The sequence below is a fragment of the Mycetomoellerius zeteki genome, unplaced genomic scaffold (assembly GCF_001594055.1).
Source record: "Mycetomoellerius zeteki isolate Tzet28-1 unplaced genomic scaffold, Tzet1.0 scaffold31, whole genome shotgun sequence".
NCBI classification, from domain to species: domain Eukaryota; kingdom Metazoa; phylum Arthropoda; class Insecta; order Hymenoptera; family Formicidae; genus Mycetomoellerius; species Mycetomoellerius zeteki.
Genome location: NW_017257294.1, coordinates 1,570,948 through 1,591,614, shown reverse-complemented (window position 1 = coordinate 1,591,614; position 20,667 = coordinate 1,570,948). Strand labels below are relative to the sequence as shown.

The window sequence follows — 20,667 nt, the reverse complement described above, 5'->3', positions numbered from 1 at the left end:
TTGTGGGGTATAGTGCACTTACTTCGTTTTTTCCTACCCGCAGTTAATTAAAATTTAATGGGAAGGGAAACCGCGAGCTCGCCTAGCCGGACAAATCACGTGACTCTCGAGAGTTCTCCGCAGAGTTCAGTTATGAAGAAAGGAAGCGAGATACTTTTAGATGGAATTTAACGCTCCTCGCGAATAGCCTGCATTTAATGCACGAGCCGATTTAATAATCGGATTGCGCCTTAATATCGGATACTTGGTATATTTTAGCACTACTGTATCAAAACGTGTCAGTTTCATAATTTAATTAAAGTTAAAGAAGCAAAATCGTAAAATACATACGCGAGAGTAAATGCTTTTAATACCGCGGTGAAACTCGAAGCAGACGAAGTTATTATATTTCATCGTTGTACGTATTCTTCATAGACGTTTTTCAAGGCGCGTTCACTTTTTCTACACACGCAAATCCGCAACGCGTCCTGAGATTGTTGCCATGAGAGTGATTTTTTTCCGCAGCTATCTTATCGCACGCAGCTGATATAGAATAGTCCGAGATGTAGCTAGAAGTAATAAGTATTCGTCGAAGTATAAAAAGCAAGGTCGCGTTAGTTTTCATACTGTCGTCAATTCATCGTTTATTTAGCGCGATGTAAAAGCGACATCGCTTCTCTACCCATTAATGATCGCATTTTGTGAATAAACGTTCGCACTTTCGAAAGTATAGCCATTAAAAATGACGTCCGAGACTGTCGGTGAATCGAGATGATTTCAGAAACGGTGAGGTTCGCGATTCTCGTAAGACGCTTAAAGAGACACCGCCGTTTTAATCTTTGAATTCGGCCGAAAGTTCACCCTTGCTTTACTGACTTACTTTCGCAACCCTTTCGCGAGCGGAGACGCTCCTTCGAGATTCTCCTCTAGCGAGACGAAAATCCCTCTCCACGACGAAACATAAGTAACATCGTGGAAACAAAAGGAATATTTGAAATACAAATAAAATATCCGCGTTGGCTTCTTCCGGCGCAGATTAATTATTTTACAGGAAACTTCATTTTCGAAATCTCGTCATTTTCACCAACGGAGAAACGCTTTTCGAAAAATATATATATAAATAGATGTCGAATCGCGCAAAAATAATGTTTCGCAGTTATATATTCGTAATTGAATTCTCTCTAAGTGCTCGCTAATGGATGTTATTCATTTCCAACGAGCGCCATGAATAACAATATTCGCGATATTTTTGTTCGGAGCATAAAAATCGCGTCGCCATATGGTCTCGCCGCAAGGGAAAAAGGTTTCGGGTGGGGAGTCGAATTTCGAATATGTATAATGGCTGTAAGTCCAATCTTTCCGTCGTATTTGTCTCGCAATACTCCGCCGTGTGTAATTACACTTATACGGCGCGCCGCGGTGAACGGTGTTACACCTAACGAAATGTAGATTAACTTTCTAATCTGGCACGAAAGCCGGACTTTTTGCGCAAAATCAGATACGATCCTCGAGTGCGCACCGCGAGCGCTATCACATTTTAACGCGCCGCGGAGAACCGGTCAGTGGGTTAAGGATACTTAATGTTTCTCAGCCTCGGATGCAATAACTTCGCGCCGACAAATGCCACGACGCGACGGAGCATCAACATTTTCTCTCTTTTCATCCTTTTTTTTCATTTTCCTTTTCATCCACGTTATCGATAGTTATTAGAACCGCGCGCATGATGCGAGATAGGTAATCCACGCCGACAGCGCGACGACGACGTATATTTATTTTGCATCTGCAATTACTCCGATTACCGATGACGCGTCCCGCACGCTATCGCATCGGCCGTTCAATAATCCAATAAAGAGAATGAAAGCTATACAAAATGAGAACCGTCCACACTGTCAGTCTGGAAAAAAAAAGCGTCTTTAAGTGGAACAAATAGATACCGCCGATGCAGCACCACGATTATCGCGGAAACATTACCATTGCAAAACACGAATATCTGTATATGATTGCAATAACACTTTTGTTTTATTGATATTATTAATGACTTAGTAATATTAATCACTCCATCTGAGATTATGGCAGATTTAATTTTTATACATGACTAATTTATTCATCACGATACCAAAAGAAGCTCCAATTAAGACTCTTGGATTAGTCGAATATACAGAGAATTTCAACAATATATTGTTTCAACTAAATAAAGAAATGTACGTATCTTTCTTCTCTCAGGAATATACATAATTAATCCGAAGTCGTTATAGCGCATCATACAGCGAAGTTTCGCGATAATATAGCGCCGATAATATTTTCCATCTCCACAAAGAAGAGATGCATCTCTTTATCGGCGCCGCGGCTAACCGATGCTGAGCCTCGGACTGGAAAGATTTACGCGGACCATTTATATCAGCCGCTCTCGAGGCCGGCGGGTCAAGAATATTGAGCACGGCCGGCCGTAAAATAAGATATAGATTTCCATCTAGTAAACTTTCTACACGGCATGTGTGGGAGGTAACGCGCGGGACGCCATACGGCATACGAGAACACGGCGGATCTCCGCCGTCTTACGTCGGAAACTTCGGGGCCCAGTCTTGTGTGCGCGCACGATACGTGTCCGCGTTATACACGCTCTACCTATTACACGTGAACGTACGTGAACGTATTCGCCGTGTGCGGCTTGAAGGCGCGTAGACGATTTCGACGATGCGCGAGCTTAAGCCTCAACTGAACTCGCTTTCTCGCATAGATCCATTTCTCAACGCATCATAACTCCATAATATCGTGCCCGTTCTATTCGAGATTTTATACTTTGAAAAAACACACACACATACACACACACACACACACACACACACACACACACACACACACACACACGCACACACACACGCACACAGACAGACGATCTTATATCTCGGGAAATTTTTCACTTTTCGATCGAATTTTACCTATAATTAGAGCCATTCGAAATGGCTCGTTATTAATTCAGTTGTACGTCAACCTCATCGAGGAATCAAAGGTCGTTCAACTGGCAACTTGGGGTGGAGAGAGAGTATAGCCTCCCAGGATCTTACGAACAAATGGCTCGCGATGAAAAATCGTAAAGACACGAGGGCCATCACGACTTAGCTCTGGCCACTCGACAGGCTGAGCGTTCGTTCTGAGACATTAATTTTTACCCCTTTTTACCCTGGTCTGTCTAATGACTCGAGGTTCGCCGTTCCTACGACAAGAAAGAGAGAGGGAGAGAGATAGAAAGAGAAAGAGACAAAAAAAAGGTCTCGACGAAATGCCTGTTAAGCGACGAGAGATTGTCGTTAGGGGAAAGGGGCGATGATCTTGTCCTGCATCCAGAAACGATCGTTAACTATTCTCGGACGGATGCGGATGGGTGAAGGAAGCAGGCGCCGCGTGTTGTACTCTTCTTCCGGCGTCTTATATAATTCGTTCTCCTTTTTTCCTCTCTCCTTGACTAGAAACGCGGCGACCACTTCAACCCCTCGTTTCCGCGGGTCCTCCCCGCTCGACTCGACTCGTTTTCAACCCCCTTCGCTACTGAGAGAGAGAGAGAGCGCCGACATCGTCTCGGCGACAATGGGTCTCATCAGGCATCGGGAATAAATTATGCTTGGCTGAGCCCGCGAGAAAAATTACAGGCCGTCCTGAAATTAGAGCTCGTCGCGCGGTGGCGAAGAAGAAAAGTTGTTCTCAAAGTATTCTGCTCGATGAGTTTTTTGTCTGCGGAAGTGGAAACGAAAGCGTACCTGACGACCTCTCAATTCCAAACCTTAACCTTCAAGTTCCTCTAAACCTACGGCAGAATCTCTTTGAACGCTGATTCTTGAAATCAATGATTTCGACGTCTGACATTGTGCGACAGAGTAATAATAGAACTATAATCTTATGCCGAACCTAAATGAATAAGTCGCAGATAAATTTGAGAAAAGCCAAATCTACCGCATTTCCGTATCGCAATTCCAATTATTCCACGTGTCGACCGATCGATTTACGGGATTATAACCGATCGCAGAAAAAAGGGTTCATCGGCCTCGATGCGAGGAAATAAGCGTGCCACAACGATGAGGAAGGGTTACGGGCCTCAACCGGGTCGGTAACCCCGTGGATGGCCCGAAAAAGCGAAGGCATCGGTCAAAAAAAAAAGAGAAATAAAAAATGAACCGCTCCGATCAGAGGGTAGAAGGACAAGAGAGAGGGAGAGAGAGCGAAAGAAAGATAGATAGAGAGAAGGGACTACCATATGCCCGAATAATGTTCCACCCGCACACGACCAGACCAACCGGCAACAATAGGAAGTTCGTTGGCATCATCGCCGTCGTAGGAAGAATCGCAGTGCACATTTGAACGACCTTGTTCGCGAATGTTCAAATTCGCGGCGATAACGATTTCTTCATCGTGGGATGACTAAACTCGTCATATTATTTCGATTTACAAAATTGCTGATGCTTTATAGCGGATTTTTCAAATCACCTATACTGGCTATACTCCACGTAGTCATTAATCAATCAACGTGGTCAATAACTTCAATTTTTTAACCCTATTGCTCGGAGATATGCCTTCAACTTATACTCTTCATCTTCTAATTTTTAGAACTAGAAACAGATGAAAAGTCAGTTTAACCGAGATTAATATTAAACTACATTGATATAGAAACGAGCATAAATCTACATGCGGTATCAAATGATAACTGGTCGTGGCGTTCAGTGACATTACGAAAGAGAGCTCATTTCCCGGGCGGGAAAAATGCAATATGCCATGGAACGTGCGGACGAATCAGCGGAAGCGTAATAACGACACGTAGGACAAAGTGGAGACTCGGCAGTAATCTTTGCCTCATAAAACTTTCATGGCCGCGTAATACGCCGGCTGACATTCGGCCGAGCGAATAGGTCGCATTCGGCAAAATAAACGCGCATCTAACCAAGTTACGGGATTATTGATCAACTATTACCGCCCTTTGCTGTGCCGGCCGCGATTCCCGAACGCTTGCCCGCGTGCCTTACCCGCATCATCAAACGGAGTATCCGCCGCTGGGCCGAGACTGGATTCCCCGAGCTTGCTCGCCCGCCTGCCTGCTATCGACTCGAAAATTCACTTCGACTCAACTTGACTGTGTATATGCGAACCTTGAACTTTCGGGCGCCCAGCCCGCACGACGATGTCGGCGGCGATGACGACAAGTTGCAAAATGCAACGGCATCGCCGACGACGTCATCCCAAGCGTATCGTTACCCTGGCATTGTCTAGAATCGGAATTGAATCTCGGTGTAATCTCGCTTATTTCGGATTTCGTTTATTTCGGGCACTACCAGACACGCGAGAATGATCTCTACGCTTATTTCGCAATCACAAACACCAGGGAGTCAATGTCGGTCTTATAATTCCGGTGAATACAACTTTAGACGATGTGGATATGGAAAAATAGCAATCTCACGCGAATTTTCATACGTCTATAGCATCGAAATCTAAACCGAAATCGTAATTGTGGTACTGCGGGTCTCGGATACCTGCAAATTCGTTTTACTCGATACAATGATGTTCGCATGACACGACTCCTGCCGGCTTCGCGACGCCGCTACTACCGGGCAACCAATCAAACTAGTCGTGAAACGAGTCTAACTGGATCATCGTACATTTCTCAAGTACATAATTCATCATGCTATGAGTACCATATAGCCACTTTCTCCAAGGAATAACATAAAATCAGGCATTCAACCCCGAAATGCACTTTCGAGAACGATCGCTGACGGCGAGTTTGGAAGAGGCTGTACCGGGTGATTTCGCCTAGACTACTGATGATGACTGTACCCCGCGTATGCGGGGGATACACTCACACACCATCGTACCCCTGAACAAACATACACACATACAAGGGAGAAATTTCGCACGTACGTACAGCACATTCGCCAGGGGGTAGAAATCATTAAAGGGGCGTGGCGTGCCCGTGGTTGCCCGGATGACGGTCACGTGAACCAAGATGGCCGCCAGCCGGGAGGGCTCCCCTCTTTGCAACAGTCATTTGTTATCGGCCATTTTATTTTAATGATTTCCATGCATGCGTGAAACGCTCGGCTGCATTGCTCGGGAAAGGGATGCATTCTCTCCCTCTTCCTCTCTCACTCTCCCCCTCTCTTTCTTTCTCTCTCGCTCTCCTCGTTCTCTCTCTCTCTCTCACACTCTCTCGCTCTCATTCGAATTCTGTGTGCCCGGTAACGTGTTCTCCTAGCGCAATATATGCTATGCCGAACGTGGCACTAACGCCGGTTTCATGGTAATTCCGGACCCTATAAATTTCCAAGCGTATCCACGATAATGCTCCCGCGCTCTTCTTTCGATAAATCTGATGGTGCCTCCCGATAATGATTCCCGCGGAAAGTAATTTCATCTGTCCGATGCTGACCACCCCGCGCGTGAGCGAAACGGACACACCTCTCGGTGACAGTTTTCACGAACGAATTAACATCAAAGGGTCAAACGGTCATTTAACCGCTTACCGCATTTTAACACCTCTGTGAAGTTAGCAGCTTATTTTCAGAATATAACTGATAGAAAGTAACAACTCGCTCTCTTCTCAAATATATCTTATATTTAATAAATAAATTTATGATAAATTTCAAAAACTTTCCTACATCTCTTTCTTTTATTCAATAAACTTCTAATTGATATTAATAACAACCTTTCTATTTCAAGATTTGGATTTCTAGTCTTCGTTCGAACAATGAAGCTAAAGCAATGTATCTTTAAAATGATCTGAACGCATCTTGTCGCGAGTTTTCTGAAAATGAAAGAATTCGTTCGGGAATGTCGAAGGGACTGTCGAGGGAACAGAAGGCGGTTCCGATATAGCAGTTAATTATACGACTATATAGCACATTTAATTATTAATGACTGTCACGGGAATAATTATCAAAACACAACGACTCAATTGTTCGGCTCTCGCACTAACCGGGCTAGCGAAACCGTAATTAATGTAGACCAATAAACGCGGCGCGCCCATAACTCGTCTAAATAATTAATTCTCTATTTTTGTTGCGGCGCAAGCGCGCGCAAATGACGTTTACTAGCGCGAATTTACTAGCCTGCGCAACTAATTTAATCTACGCGTGATAGGAATCCCGAGTCATCTCCGGAACATCCCGTACATCCGATAATCGTCTTTGTCACAACGGAAATCTTTTTATATCATCGCGAACGATCGTTTCCTCCATCGATCCGGTGTAGGAAAGCATCAACGATTCCCGGACATGTAAGAAAATTAATGGAGATTGTCACATTACCGTCGTACTTTTAGGCTAAATTTGAAGTTTAATCGCTTTTCGACTCTCGCTTTAGCGAGAGCAGCGCAGATAAACTCGCTTTAATTAGCAACGAGCCAAGGTGGGATACAGACCGCCTTTTCCGAAAATACTTTCCCGTCGAACCAAGGTTAATGCAATCCGCGCCGTATATGAGAAACTTAAATTTTTCAACGACCACTTTGCACTTAACACGCACGAATCCTCTACCATTAATCGCTGTTTGAATAACGCGACCAATGTGGCCCCGAAAGTGCAAAGTTCAGATCGCTTTTGTCACGTAACTGTTTGACATTATTATTTAACATGTAATTGTTACTCTTACGCGTTTTTCTTATCTACACTGAAAAAAATTTCTGGTTGAAAATGGACGAATCAGAATTTTCTAGTTAAATTTATTAAAATTCTAGTTGAGATAACAGGAATTCTGGTTGATACAATATTTCTAGTAAAATCTACTAGAATTCTCATTTTTACCAGAATAATTACATCAATCAGGATTCTGATTATCTCAACTAGAATTTTAGTAGATTTAACCAGAAAATTTTGATTCGTCCATTTTCCACCAGAATTACTATTTAATCCAACCAGATCATTTTTCTCAGTGTAACATAACTGTTGAAATTATCATAATCGTTATTCTGACTTCATCTTAAAGGTAAAGCAAACTCTGTCCGCGTTATCTGCATTATCCAATATCCTTCGAAGTGTAATTATATACCTATTTCTTTATATGTACATAGAAAAATGCTGCTAAGCTAACGGAGAGATCTAATATCGCTAGAATATTGTTCGAACATCCTATCTATATCTTAACGCAAAGTGTACTACTTCAAAAGATACGTTGATCAAACGAAAATCGGTTGAAATACACTGATAAGTGAAATAGTTTTATTCACGATTCTTGATAACAATGTGGTAACTGGACATATAGTTCGAGCTTGATACGGCCTCTGAACCTTCACGATATCTCTACAAGTTAATATCTCTAAGTATTTTTTACGATTCTCTATTCGCAACCTCATCTATTCTAATTAAATAAGAGAAATCCTATTTTTCGATCGATGCAGATCTTAAATATTTATGTGTGAATTTATACACATCTAATTCTGTAAATCGCGCGCCGAAATATTTTTTGTTTTTGAAACACAATCATGGATCAGAGTAGTAATATCACATATTAAATTGACAAGCAATTTAATAATTTCTGATACTAATAAGCATCTTTATAGAATATTAATAATTTGAATATTAATTTATTGCAAAAAGTATTGCCTCAGCTGAGATTTGAAAAAATATTGCCTCATCTCCCGAATCTCCATATTCCATGCGAGTTTCCTCATTCGACCACCAAGGCTTCAGCAATATTTGTTGCAATAATCAATAACTAGTGAAAAAACATCGTTTCTCAAGAAGACGTGTGTACAAAGAATGACAATTTGTGTATTCCATTCTAACGCTTTTATCTTTCCAATACTAATCGTTTTTGTTTCGGGAATGTGAGAGAATAGGGATGACATGAAATATTGCGTCGCTCCCGATAATTGCGTAAATTTGTTCTCCGCCTTTCGCCATCACTGTCATCGTCAATTTTTCCCGGGAAACAGTGCGTATTCGCCAAAATTGACGCCCCCTCACCCGAGCACACACCAAAATTCGAGGTATCACTCGTGTGGATAGTTCGACGAGTGTCATAGAAGGTCGCAAGAGCGAAAGAGCGGGAGGGTCGAGGTGAAGGGGGCTCGCCAGGAGAGGGGCCATCAGTGAGAACGACGCACGTGCGTGTGAGTGCGTGCAATTTAATGATTTCCAGCCGGAATTTCGATGACGCCGAGAGTACGGGACGAGGGGACCGGGGAAGATGAAGAGAAGAGGGGAGGGGGGAAGCGGGAGATGGTGAAACGCGAGGCCGGAAGAGAGAATGAGCGAGCACGGCCGCGAGTTGGTCAGGGCCGGCTCGTTTCCGCTCGCGAATTCCCGTGCGAGGGATGGATGGAGAGAAAGAGGGAAAGACAAAGAGAATAGAACGATGGAGAGAGATAGAAAGAAAAAGAGAGGGGAACGAGAGAGAGAGAGAGAGAAAGCTCGAAACAAGAGAAAAGACGCTCGGCCGTGAGCGAGATGGGACGTAAATTTTCTAGCGGTGCGTTCATTTGTTCGTTGAACGAAATGCGAATGCATTATACATGGATTGCAGGGGACATTAATTTTCTGCCGTGGACGTGTAGTGGGCCGCGCGCGCGGCAGGGCGGTAGGGCCGTGCCGGGCCGGGCTGTGGGCTGCGAAGGGGGTGGTCGAGCGCGAGGGGGTGGGTGATCATCCACCCGGCATATAACATTCACCGGGCGCGAGACCCGGGACGCACGGGTGTACGGGACGATCAGCACACACCAGCGGTCAGATCGAGGTGGTGGAAAGGTGGAAAGGAGGGAGGTGGCGATTCCACGGGCTGTTTCGTGCTCACACGTCCAACCACGTGCGAGCTTTTGCCGGGCTTTCTACCTACTTTTCGCCTGCCCGGTGATTTTGACGAGTGGTGCAGCGAGATGTATCGGCACCGCGGAAAAAAATGCGCTAGCAATCTCAATAAACGGCCAGCGGCGCCTGGCGAACGCGAGATCTCGCGAAAAGAATCGCGAGATCTCGCGAAAAGGTCTGCGTCAAAGGGTCGCTGTGCTGCAAAAGGGCAAACGGGGTGGGAAATCATTGGACGTTCTGTCAGAAGTGTTTGATATTCCGAAAATGATTTGCGCCAACGCTAGAGGTAGGGCGACAATATGAGAGAAAAGAGTGAGAGCGACAGAGAATTGGAGGGTGTCAGAGAGGGAGAGAGAGAGAGAGAGAGAGAAAGAGAGAGATAACTAGAGAGGCAAGCAAGCCGAGCGAACGGAGGGAAAGGGAGGGAGAGAGAGCTCGAGGGTAGTAACCGTACGTCAAAATTAAATGTTGAAATTCGTGTAGAATGTTTGACGCGATAAATTCGTTCGTGCAACAATGATCACGATTTTTAATGGAATAAAATTGAAATTGTCCGGGCCCCGAAATGACGGATAGAATTTATGGTTCGTACGAAAATGCAACGTGGCAGCAAATATTATATTTTACCTATGGCTGTCCAAACCAGACGACATTTCGAAATATTAAAGCACGAGATATCAAGAAAAAAAAATGCGCGATTAATTATATTTTTTAGCTTATTAATTTAAAATTATATAGTTTCTCGTCGTCAATAATCATTATGTAACATCATTGTAACGTTTATACTCCATCGCATGTGAGGATGTCCTGGGGTTGAAATTTTAGAGAAGTCCAATGTCGAATGTCGAGATGAATGCTTGCCGAAGTGCACCGATTCATCAAAAGTTCTTTATAATTCGTAATTCCTGCAGTCGACAAAGGGGTTTCAAAGAGTTGGGGCTAGACCCTTCGACAAGGCAACCTCGAGCGATCCCTTGTCCCTCTCCCTCACGTTGTTCTATCGCTTGTCTTTTCGTTTCGCACGCGAGATTTTAAATTTAATCATAACTCTTCGCAGCTCCGTGCGAGACCACGCGAATTATTGCAAAATGAGAAGCTATTACATTAAAATGAGGAATTATATTTCATTATTATTTAAAAAAAAAATGCATTACTTCCGATCAGAGATAGACCGAGAGATAATCATCTATCTTTCGGAATACATCGTCAACTAATCACCAACCGTGTTGTCGCTTTTGTTTAATAAATGAATAAAGACTTAATTATTAACAAAAATTGATTAACTAGAGATTAATATATAAAATTATATTTTATCATATTGCGCATTTACGGATTAACGCCTTAGCGAATGACATGGTCGATTAAACGATAAACGAGGTACAAAAAAATGAATGCCAACTGCACGCTTGAAATACCAATGCTGTGTATGTTACCGCAATGTCCTTTTATTTTTTTTTTTTTTTTTGTTATTATCGCGCGAGAATGCTCGGCGTCGTGTCAGCACAACGTTTATCGCATAATAGTGCATAGGAAAACTGACTGTTTTCGTAGAAACGAATGACCGGCCGGAGTCGTGCGTTCTATGTCATTATTTCCCTTTTATGAACGGGAGAAAGAGAGAGGTGCTCACTTTGTAACCCTTCTCACCGCATTTGTTCCTACCGTCGCTACTTCCGGTAACGTCAAGCACACAAAAAAGGCGAATATTACGTATGTGCGAGCGTACACGTGGGCGAGTTCATCGTTCTACAAATAAATGTTTCAACCAGCAATTAAGCGCCGACAATAAGAAACCACTAGGCTTCCCCCTCCGACGCCACTGTTGTTATAGCCGCTGTATTAATACGTTTTTAATTGTAGCGCGACAGAAAACATACGGTCTTGGGCGAAGGAGGGAAAAGCCAAGTGTTCCTTCATAAAAATTCCAATAGCGCCTTTTCTAACGTTCTTTTTTTTCGAACAAGACCATCCTTATTTCATAATTAAATACTTTCTTCATGTAAAGGAATACTTTGTTTTGACATGCGTAACGTAAAAAAAAAAGACTTGGTCACTCGTGAAGAGACCGAGACCGTATGTTTCCTGTCGTAATTAATACATATTAATACACCGGCTGTAACATAGGCAAAATCGGAGACGAAGTCTAGCCAAGTTTCTTTTATATACATTGAGAGAAAAACGTATTAAATTTTAATAAATTTTAATTTGTTTGAATAGTGATAGTTGAATATTTAAATATAAACATATGTTTATTTGATACAAGAATCATTCATTTGATTTATTATATCCTTTATTTAGCAAATATTTTTCGTAAATAAATATTATATTAGTACTATTTAAACAATTATTGATTAAAATTTAACACATTTTTCTCTCAGTGTACAAATATTTCGTCGGGATGTATAATTTAGTTTGAGAATGATAAGTGTTCAATTAAAATTCGCATTCTAAAAAAGTACTGAAAGAATTTGCATGAGTACGAATATTCGCGGAAGTGGATTCTTATCATAAATAAGTTAACACAAATACAGCAAGGCGTTCCACCTCATGTGAAAAGCTCCACAGATACAAAGGTGTCTTCCTCCCACTCATTTAAGGTGGGAAATAAATAGGAACGATCAGCTCACTCGTTTCCCCCAGGAAATCGTTTCCTTTAATAACAGACTTACCAGTACTATACCGTCATTTTAAAATCCAACTACTTTTATCATGTATCGCACACAAGGAAGCTTCCATTATCTTTTGTGGCGAAAAAAACCGTATATTTAAAAATGCATCTCGTTGATCGCGTTTTGTTTTTACGCTCGGAAGTTTCAAATGCCAGTGTGCGATAAAAGATTGCAGAATCTAATTTTGCTCGCTCGAGTTATTTTTATTAAATCGAACACGATGAAATTCTCCGATGAATCACGCGACTGAATAAAAGATGAATCCCGTAGAATGACTGAGAGTAAGAGGAAGAGGTAGATGAGAGAGAAAAAGAGAGTGAAAGAGAAGTAAAGAGTCAGAGCGAGAGAGCAGAAGGAACAAGTGCCCGGGGTAAAAAGGATTGGGGAAGAATGTCGATATTAATAAAAGTTAAATTGAGCCAATCGCTTGTGGGAATTAGAATCGAGTCCACTCGAGACGAACAGCGAGCCGTGGAGAGGAGAAAAAACGCAATAAAAACGCAACGGCAGCTGAAGTCTGTCTGCCTCTCGAATGCCGATCGATCGAAGCGATTAAACGATCGAGAGGCTACTTTATCATTATTACGCGGGCAGGAGGGGCGCTTAAATATTCGTATTTTGAAGCAAACGGAAATTTTCTTAAGACCGTGCAATAAATAACATCGCACACATTTGCATGGAAAATATTTGCGCGTTAGCTATCTCTAATTTGCGCAGTAGCCGGCGCCGTCCACACCTTTCTGCCTGTGGAGAGGAGAAAAATGCGGTATTTTTCTTCCCACCTACTCTTCGATGTAGATGTAGAAACCTGTTGCATGCCCGCGTAAAAAAAGTCCCGGAAAAAAAGTCGAGAGTCACTGACCAGCCAATTCACTTCCTAAGCGCGTTTTTCCACATAGCTTATACCTTTTAAGAGCGAGCCGAGGAGTGAGAGACATACTTGGCGAGCTGACAAACGAGTCATTAATGACGTTTCAATCTCTTCATCAATCTTCGTCGCACCAGACCGCGAGGACAAAGTTAATATTGAATGTACGATACGTTAAATGGATGATACCTACTCTTACACGCCAATCAAAAGTAAACGGTATAAACGGCTTAGGAACATGAATACTTTATGCATGATTACGAATAATAGGAAAGCACCGCGACTACTAGAAATAGGTACAAATATGATAATCCATCGAAATATGAAAATTTATGGTAAAAATAAAACTTTAAAATTACTAATAATATATAGTAAATATTATAAAATTTATCATGCATGGTAATTGATGGTAAAAAGATTTATGGATATGCCGACACTTATTCGTCTTTCGATGGAAGATTAAATTTCGAATTTCGAACGACCTCTAGGAAAATCGCGTGGCATGACCGGTGCGAATTTCCCGATCGAGCGTGTACGGGGCCGTTACGTGTTCCACCGTAACACAATTTACGTACGCTCGTGCACAGCCGCACGAAATTCTAATATGCCTTACGGTATCTGATCGCAGGTGAACGACCGTACAAGTGCCATTTACCGGACTGCGGGCGGGCCTCCGGCCGTTCCACTGCAACATCTGCGGCAAGGGTTTCGCCACGGAGTCCAGCCTCCGTACCCACACGTCGAAGGTCAGTCATGTATGTACCAAATCCGACGTCCAACTCGCAAATTCGCTGATACGCGGTGCCGGTAATTAACCGAAGGGATCGGAATTAAAAAAGAAGGAAGGATCGATCGATTTCGGTGTGTAATCGCGCGTTCATATACTTCCGCTATAATCGCTCTTCTAACGACCGAAATCTTATATTAACTCTTTCTCGCGCGACACGTTCTCGTTATACTCGTACGCACGCATATGGTGGTGGTGGGTTCACGCTTGCCTCGATACTTTGTACAGATGGATTCCCGTTTAAACGCTCTTTGTCCGCCGTTTCCTTTGTTCCGTTTTGAGGGCTCCCTATATAATCGATGCAAGTCTCAAGCAAGTTAAAACAGCCGTCGTTGAAGATGCGACGGACATGTCGGGCTTAAACGCATACCGGCAAACATCAAGCTTGCGAATAGAAAATTCAGATCCAAGCACGTCCCAACCTAAATAATCGCGCCATGATTATTTAGTTTCCTTCTCTTTTGTAGATAGCGTATATTTATTCTACCAAAATAACAATATATCAAGAGCTTTGGATAGTTCCTCTGGGATCCTTCGCGGGGTGCTTGGGCTTGCTTTTGCCTCTGAATTCTCATACGGCGCTTGTCATCATGAAATCAACATTATATGATCAATCGATTTGAGAAAATCGGAAAAAGATTGTCGCTCGAATTCATAATAACAATTACAGCGATCCTCAAACAGAGATGACAGGAAGGAACTCGAAGAAACTGATCACGCCAAATAATTAACGTCCTTGATAGAAATCCGATGAACATAGATTGTCACGAGGGGCGAGAAGCTCTTTGATACAGTGCGTTACAAGCGACATAGACCGGAAGATTTTCTCATACAAGTCACCGTGAATGAACAATCGTTGTTTACACACGCACGAGCTTCACGGTGGCCAAGGGTGCGTGGCACCGACCGGTTATTAGAGGGACAGAGGTTTAAAAAAAAAAACGCGGTCTGATCTGAGAAAAAGACCATGACCCCCGTGCCCGTTAATCGAATTCACCCCTCGCTCGCGTGGAATCGCGGCTCGCAGCGATTACCGGCGGAATCTTGTATCGTGGGGCAGTTTTTTGCCGCCACCGCCCCACCCAGCCGGCAACTGAATTTCTCAACCCTTTCGCCTTCCGCGCCGGGCACATGTCTCAACGAAAAAACGTGGGAAGGCATCTGTCGGCCTGTACGCAAGGCGCTCTTATCCTTCTCCTTCGTTCCTCTTCTTCATCTCTTCCTTTTCTTCTTCCTTTCTCTTTGCTCCCCGAGAAGAGACGTCGTTCATATTTTTTTCCAATTTACATCATATTACGTAACGATTCATAAAACGTTTCGACTAATGCGTTTGCTACGATCGTGAAATACTTTTACTATGTAAATCCCGAATTAAATATTAGGTAATCTAACGTGCAAAACGTAGATCATCATCATCTTTCGAGACGTTCGATTTTCACGAGTCGCGGAATCAGGTGCGGCGCGTCCAGGCTTATGCAAGCTTAATCCGTTCACACGTCGGATGCCCTGGCAATAAATATCGTTCTTTTAACGCCCGGCTTCTGTAATTGAAACCTAATCCACGGCTAAAGCCTTCAGATTATCCTGTTACCGTCCCCCGCACGACCCCGATAAATCACCCATGAAATCATGTTGACGGCCCCCGCCTCACAGGCCTACCAATTTTTTTTTCCTTCTAAAAATGCGCAGTTACGAAAGAATGAACTGACGTATAATGACGACCCCATTACTGCCACCGGTTTTTTTACTCACCATGCGATAATCCTCGCACTAATGAGAATATTTTTTTGCAGTCGAGTTATTTGACCCTTCATTTTTTATTGTGTATAACGGATGGCCTTGATGAGTTTTCCAATGGTGGGGCTCACCCTGTGCGAAACTGTTCCTGAATAGCTGGCTTATGCGCGCGAGATCAATACATCAGATTAAATACTAATACGAAATATGCAGCAACGTATCAAGCTTACGATCCCGCGAGAACGGCGGCGTTGTCCAGACTTATCGGCAAAAACATCAGGATGCACGTAGCTCGCGTTAAACGAGGAAGAAAAACCACGGGAAGCAAGGAGAAGAAATGGAGAAGACGTAGAAGAACGGGAAGAAGGGAGAGAAGATCTTACGGCGAGCGCAGCGGCGAAGTAATTAAAAGCCGCCGGCGCGAGCGCAAGAGCGCGCGACAGAAACAGAGTACGCCCGCTGGAAATAAAACGAAACGAAACAAATGGAGAGCTCGAGCCCATCTTCCGCGGCTAATCGAATTTTCGCCGGGGCAGATTTCTTGAAATTGTTTTCGCTATTTCAGACCGCCTAGCCGCCCGTCTTCTTCGCGCCGGGCTTGCTACCCCCCTGATAGCTAATGGATCGTTGTTTAAAAAAAAACAGCAAGAGAAACAGAGAAAGAGAGGAAAAGCAACCGGAACACGAGATAGCTCGAAACGCAGAGAAAGCGAGACAACGAAGAAAGAGGAACGGCTCACGGAAGTACGGTGGAGAGTAAGGGGAAATGAAAGAGTTACGCTCCAGGTCGAGGCCTGGCGTGTCGGCGAAACATTATCCCGCTAAGAAAGACAATACACCCGGAGTACAATATTATAATAGGCCGGAGCGTAAATGTATTATAGAGAACGATCGGTAGCCCGGGCATAGAAACTCGTCTATGGTACCTACACATCTCCTCCTCTTCCCCACTTTCCATCTCCTCGTCCTTCTTCTCTTCTCTCTCGGTGTACCTATTAACTGTTACCCTCTTCCCGCTCGGCTCGGAACAGGGGCGGATCATCCAACGATACACTGTCGCGATATGTCTCTGGTTAACATCCACCCCATGCTCTTAAATTTCGCGTCGTCAAACCACGTTGAAATTTTTTTCCCGAGCTTGTCTCGGATCAAGATGTAAAATCTCCCGATTTTGGTAATACATTTTCACGCCAGTACGAGCTTTCCCTCCCGTTTTATCTTTTACTTCGGAAGATCCGTCCAAACGACAAGATATAAATTTAACCGTAAATGAGAATGCAAAATTATTAACATTTCGCCGAGAGTCTCGCAAATTTGGCCAGCCCTGATTTCTTCACCCTTTCTTTCTCATTCTCGTGACTCTTAGCTACTTTCACGTGGCGAACAGCCTTCGTATTTATCCGTAGTTTAGCGGTACAAGGGTTGAATGTCGTGCAACACGATACAACCCCCTTTTCTACCACCTCGTGGACCTTCCTCGCATATCTTCCGACCTTCTTCCGACTCACCTCCGGGGTCTTCCTGTCATCCCTCCGTTCTCCGGGCCCTCCTCCACCCCTCTTCTTAATTGCCCCGGCGCGCGGCTCGGTAAAAACTCGTTAGCCATTAGATTTATTTTCTCTCGCCACGGAAATTCATCCCTCTCCCGTTGCTGTATTAAAAACCGCGCGGTGGTCGTATCACGTTTAACGTTACATATTTTTTTTTTCACATACGCGATTCTCGTTGACCGCGTACAGATTGATCGCCTGCAATAAATGTAAATCTGTTTACGCGTGGGATGGAGGTGATTTTACCCGTTTATCGCGTCGTATTTTCGCCAACACGGAACGCTAATTAATTATCGTGCTCGCGGTATTTACGCGATGTTTTTTTAATTTCTTCCGCGAGAACGTGCGCACACGATCGGAACGCTCGTGAAAGTATGAACACTCCTGAAAATCTAAACCTATGACTGACGATTTAATGGTATCACATTAATTCAAATTGATCTCCATTTCATGCTGGTCTCTTTGTCGCAGTGTTCGAAGTACCCATGGCAACGATTAAAGGTAAAACGATCGGGTCAATATATGGGAAAGCCTATGGGAATTCCTTTCGGCTGTAATTTCAACTCGTTTCGCGGCGCGTTTATATGCGCACTCGTGTATCTGTAAAATTGTATTATCTCCGATTTTCATTATAATGATCCATTCGCGCGAAACACGCACGCATGTACACATACGCACATCCTCGACAGTTACGTAGTTTTCTCGAAATGCGCGAAATTATGATAGCGTTATAGCGCGAAATTATATAACGGCGCTTCGTATTTTTCGTGCGTTTGATACACGATATCTATTCAATTAACGTCGCGTCACGTGAAATTGTATATTGCAGAGAATGTAGACAGAGTATCGCTGGCTGATTGATCTCGCGACGCGAAGACTGTTAAACGATTATAATTCGGCTCTTGTTCCTTTTTTTTCCTACGTCACGATCATGAGTATGCAATTCATTAATGTCTCATGTCGCGACAATCATAATAGCAACAGTCATGGAGATATATGATGTATCACCGAAGAGCGTAACACAAACGCTTTCGCCTGTCGATCGCGGCTAATTGCTGCTTCTTAATTTCGGAACGCTCTCCTAATTAAGCAAGGTTCGCACCACGCTCCTCTTCGAATACCTCCTCTCCCTCGGATTCCTAGTATGACCTCTTTCTCTCTCTTTTTCGTCGGTAAACATCACTGGCTGGCGAATCTCCAGAAGGACTTTTCACTCTTTGTCTCTTTTGCGACATTAAAATAGAAAAGTGGGACGGTCTTTCGCGATATAACCTCTCGGTTCGCTCTTACGAGATGTTGTACTGTCTCGCGATTTTTTTCGTTCAATTCTTCTTGCCGCAGCAACTCTTTCACATTTATTTTAATTTCTTTCACGTTCAACCAAAAAATATTGTAACTTAAAATATCTCTACATTTATCACGATTTTCTTTGATTATTCTTATGATTACATTAACTTGGATTATTTTTATAATTACTTTGCGCAATTTTCATTTTCCGATCGCGCGCTTCGAGCTTTCCTTCTCACTCACCCCGTAGTATTAATTTTTTCGACCCCGCCTTCGTGACTCTTTCCGTCTCTATTTTTTTCTCTCCATGTTCGATCACCAGCGCGGACACTAATGAAATCATTCCCGTAGCGTTCCCGATAGGGTGGGATTTGTACCCCATTGTACCGACGCCCCTACACGCTCCTTTTTTTCCGCTCGCCTAGTCGAACGCGTTCGGGGTCGATCCGAGTCCTCCTATTGGCACAACACGGAGGGTGCTCCGTCGTCAACCCTCGTAGCGTTAGGTAGATTCGCTTTTTTTCTCCCTCATTCTCGCCTCGCCTCGTTCGTCAGCGACTGATTTCCACGTACGTGTGTTACGCGCGAATTATCAATGCGCGATTCTTGGAAGTGGATTAATAATGCGGGGTGGCGATGAAGAACGAGTCGCGGGGTGACTAGCGACGCATATTTAATTCTTATCGATCGCATACGTTTTTCATGTAATTTTTTTGCACGCGCAGAAATGAAATGATCACGAAAGGTGCTAATTCATATAACTATTTAAAAGTGAACATGATTACGTTATCACGGGAAAATTATTTTTGAGCAAAACAAAAAATATAAGAGTTCTCAAAGATACTTTCGATGTCTTTTATACATCGCTTTGGACTTTTGCGTTGTTTGTGTTCTTCTCATCGTTCGACCGAAAGCTCCGAAAGCAGCTATGAGTCAGACGCGAACGGAGAAAGGGAATCAAGAATTTCTGGTGCCTTCCTTATCGGGAGACAAAGCGTTCTCGTCTCGAGAAAATAACGTTCGCGCGAACGAGTGAGCGAGCCGAAGCGAGGGAGAACGTCCTCTTTCTTTCGGACGAGAGAGAAGGAGGAGATGAGCAAGCCGGTGAATATCTCTTAGCGGATTCCGCGAGCCGCGCTGGAGCCGAACGAACAGCCGAAGTATCGTACCGAAGGTTGTCTGCCGGCGAGTCTCGCGGCCTCGTCACTGCTAAAAAAGCCAAGGAAAGACGGCGGCGAAGAAAAAAAAAGGAAAGAAGTAACGACGGGAGGGCGGGAGAAAAGAATTGCGCACCGAGCGCAAAACGGCCTTCGGATTTTATCGCCGTCCGAGAAAAAGAGAGGAGCTCACATATTGTTGATTATCGTTCACATTCAGTATGCATTTTTAAATTATAAATAACTACCAATTCATAAAGCCGCCAAAAGAAATCACAAAGTTTGAAAAAAGTAACCCAAACAAAGAAAGAACATGCATAATTTTATCAAGGGTGTTATATCATACAGCATATTAATAGCGTACTCTGGAAATTAATCTCAAATGTAAAGGTCGTAATTATTTTTTGGCTACAAGTGATCAAAATTGGCCGATTTCGTAAAGTTCTTGCACACAATTAGCTCCATAATTACGTTATAATATTAAAAATGATATTACAAATTGGCAATATATATATGAATGGATAGACTATGAAAAATTAGGATAAAATTAGCGCAAAATAAAAATTAATACATATAATATTTAAAACATTTTTAAATATTAAGCTTTTTTGCAGTTTAAATGTTATTTAATCTTGGGAAGAGATACACAGATAATGCAAACGATGTTAAATTTTATTAAGAAAATATTTGAGAAGAAGAAAATAAATAAAATAATTTTTTTATTTTTTTAACTTTAATATTGCATTAAATAATAATATTATAATATTCTCTCATATGCTGTTTTCTTGTTATGAACTTGTATAAAAATATAAGAAATCATATCTTTACTGTAGATTTATATTCTTATATAG

At 43.0% G+C, this 20,667-nt stretch overlaps 1 protein-coding gene across 1 annotated transcript in view; it reads left to right on the top strand.

Moving 5' to 3' along the window:
• Positions 1 to 20,667, top strand: part of dati (zinc finger protein datilografo) — a 73,638-nt gene that overhangs the window by 39,894 nt on the left and 13,077 nt on the right. The window contains 3 exon segments of the mRNA XM_018451108.1: positions 13,927 to 13,968; positions 13,971 to 14,053; positions 17,844 to 17,873. Coding sequence (XP_018306610.1) covers positions 13,927 to 13,968; positions 13,971 to 14,053; positions 17,844 to 17,873 — 155 coding nt within the window.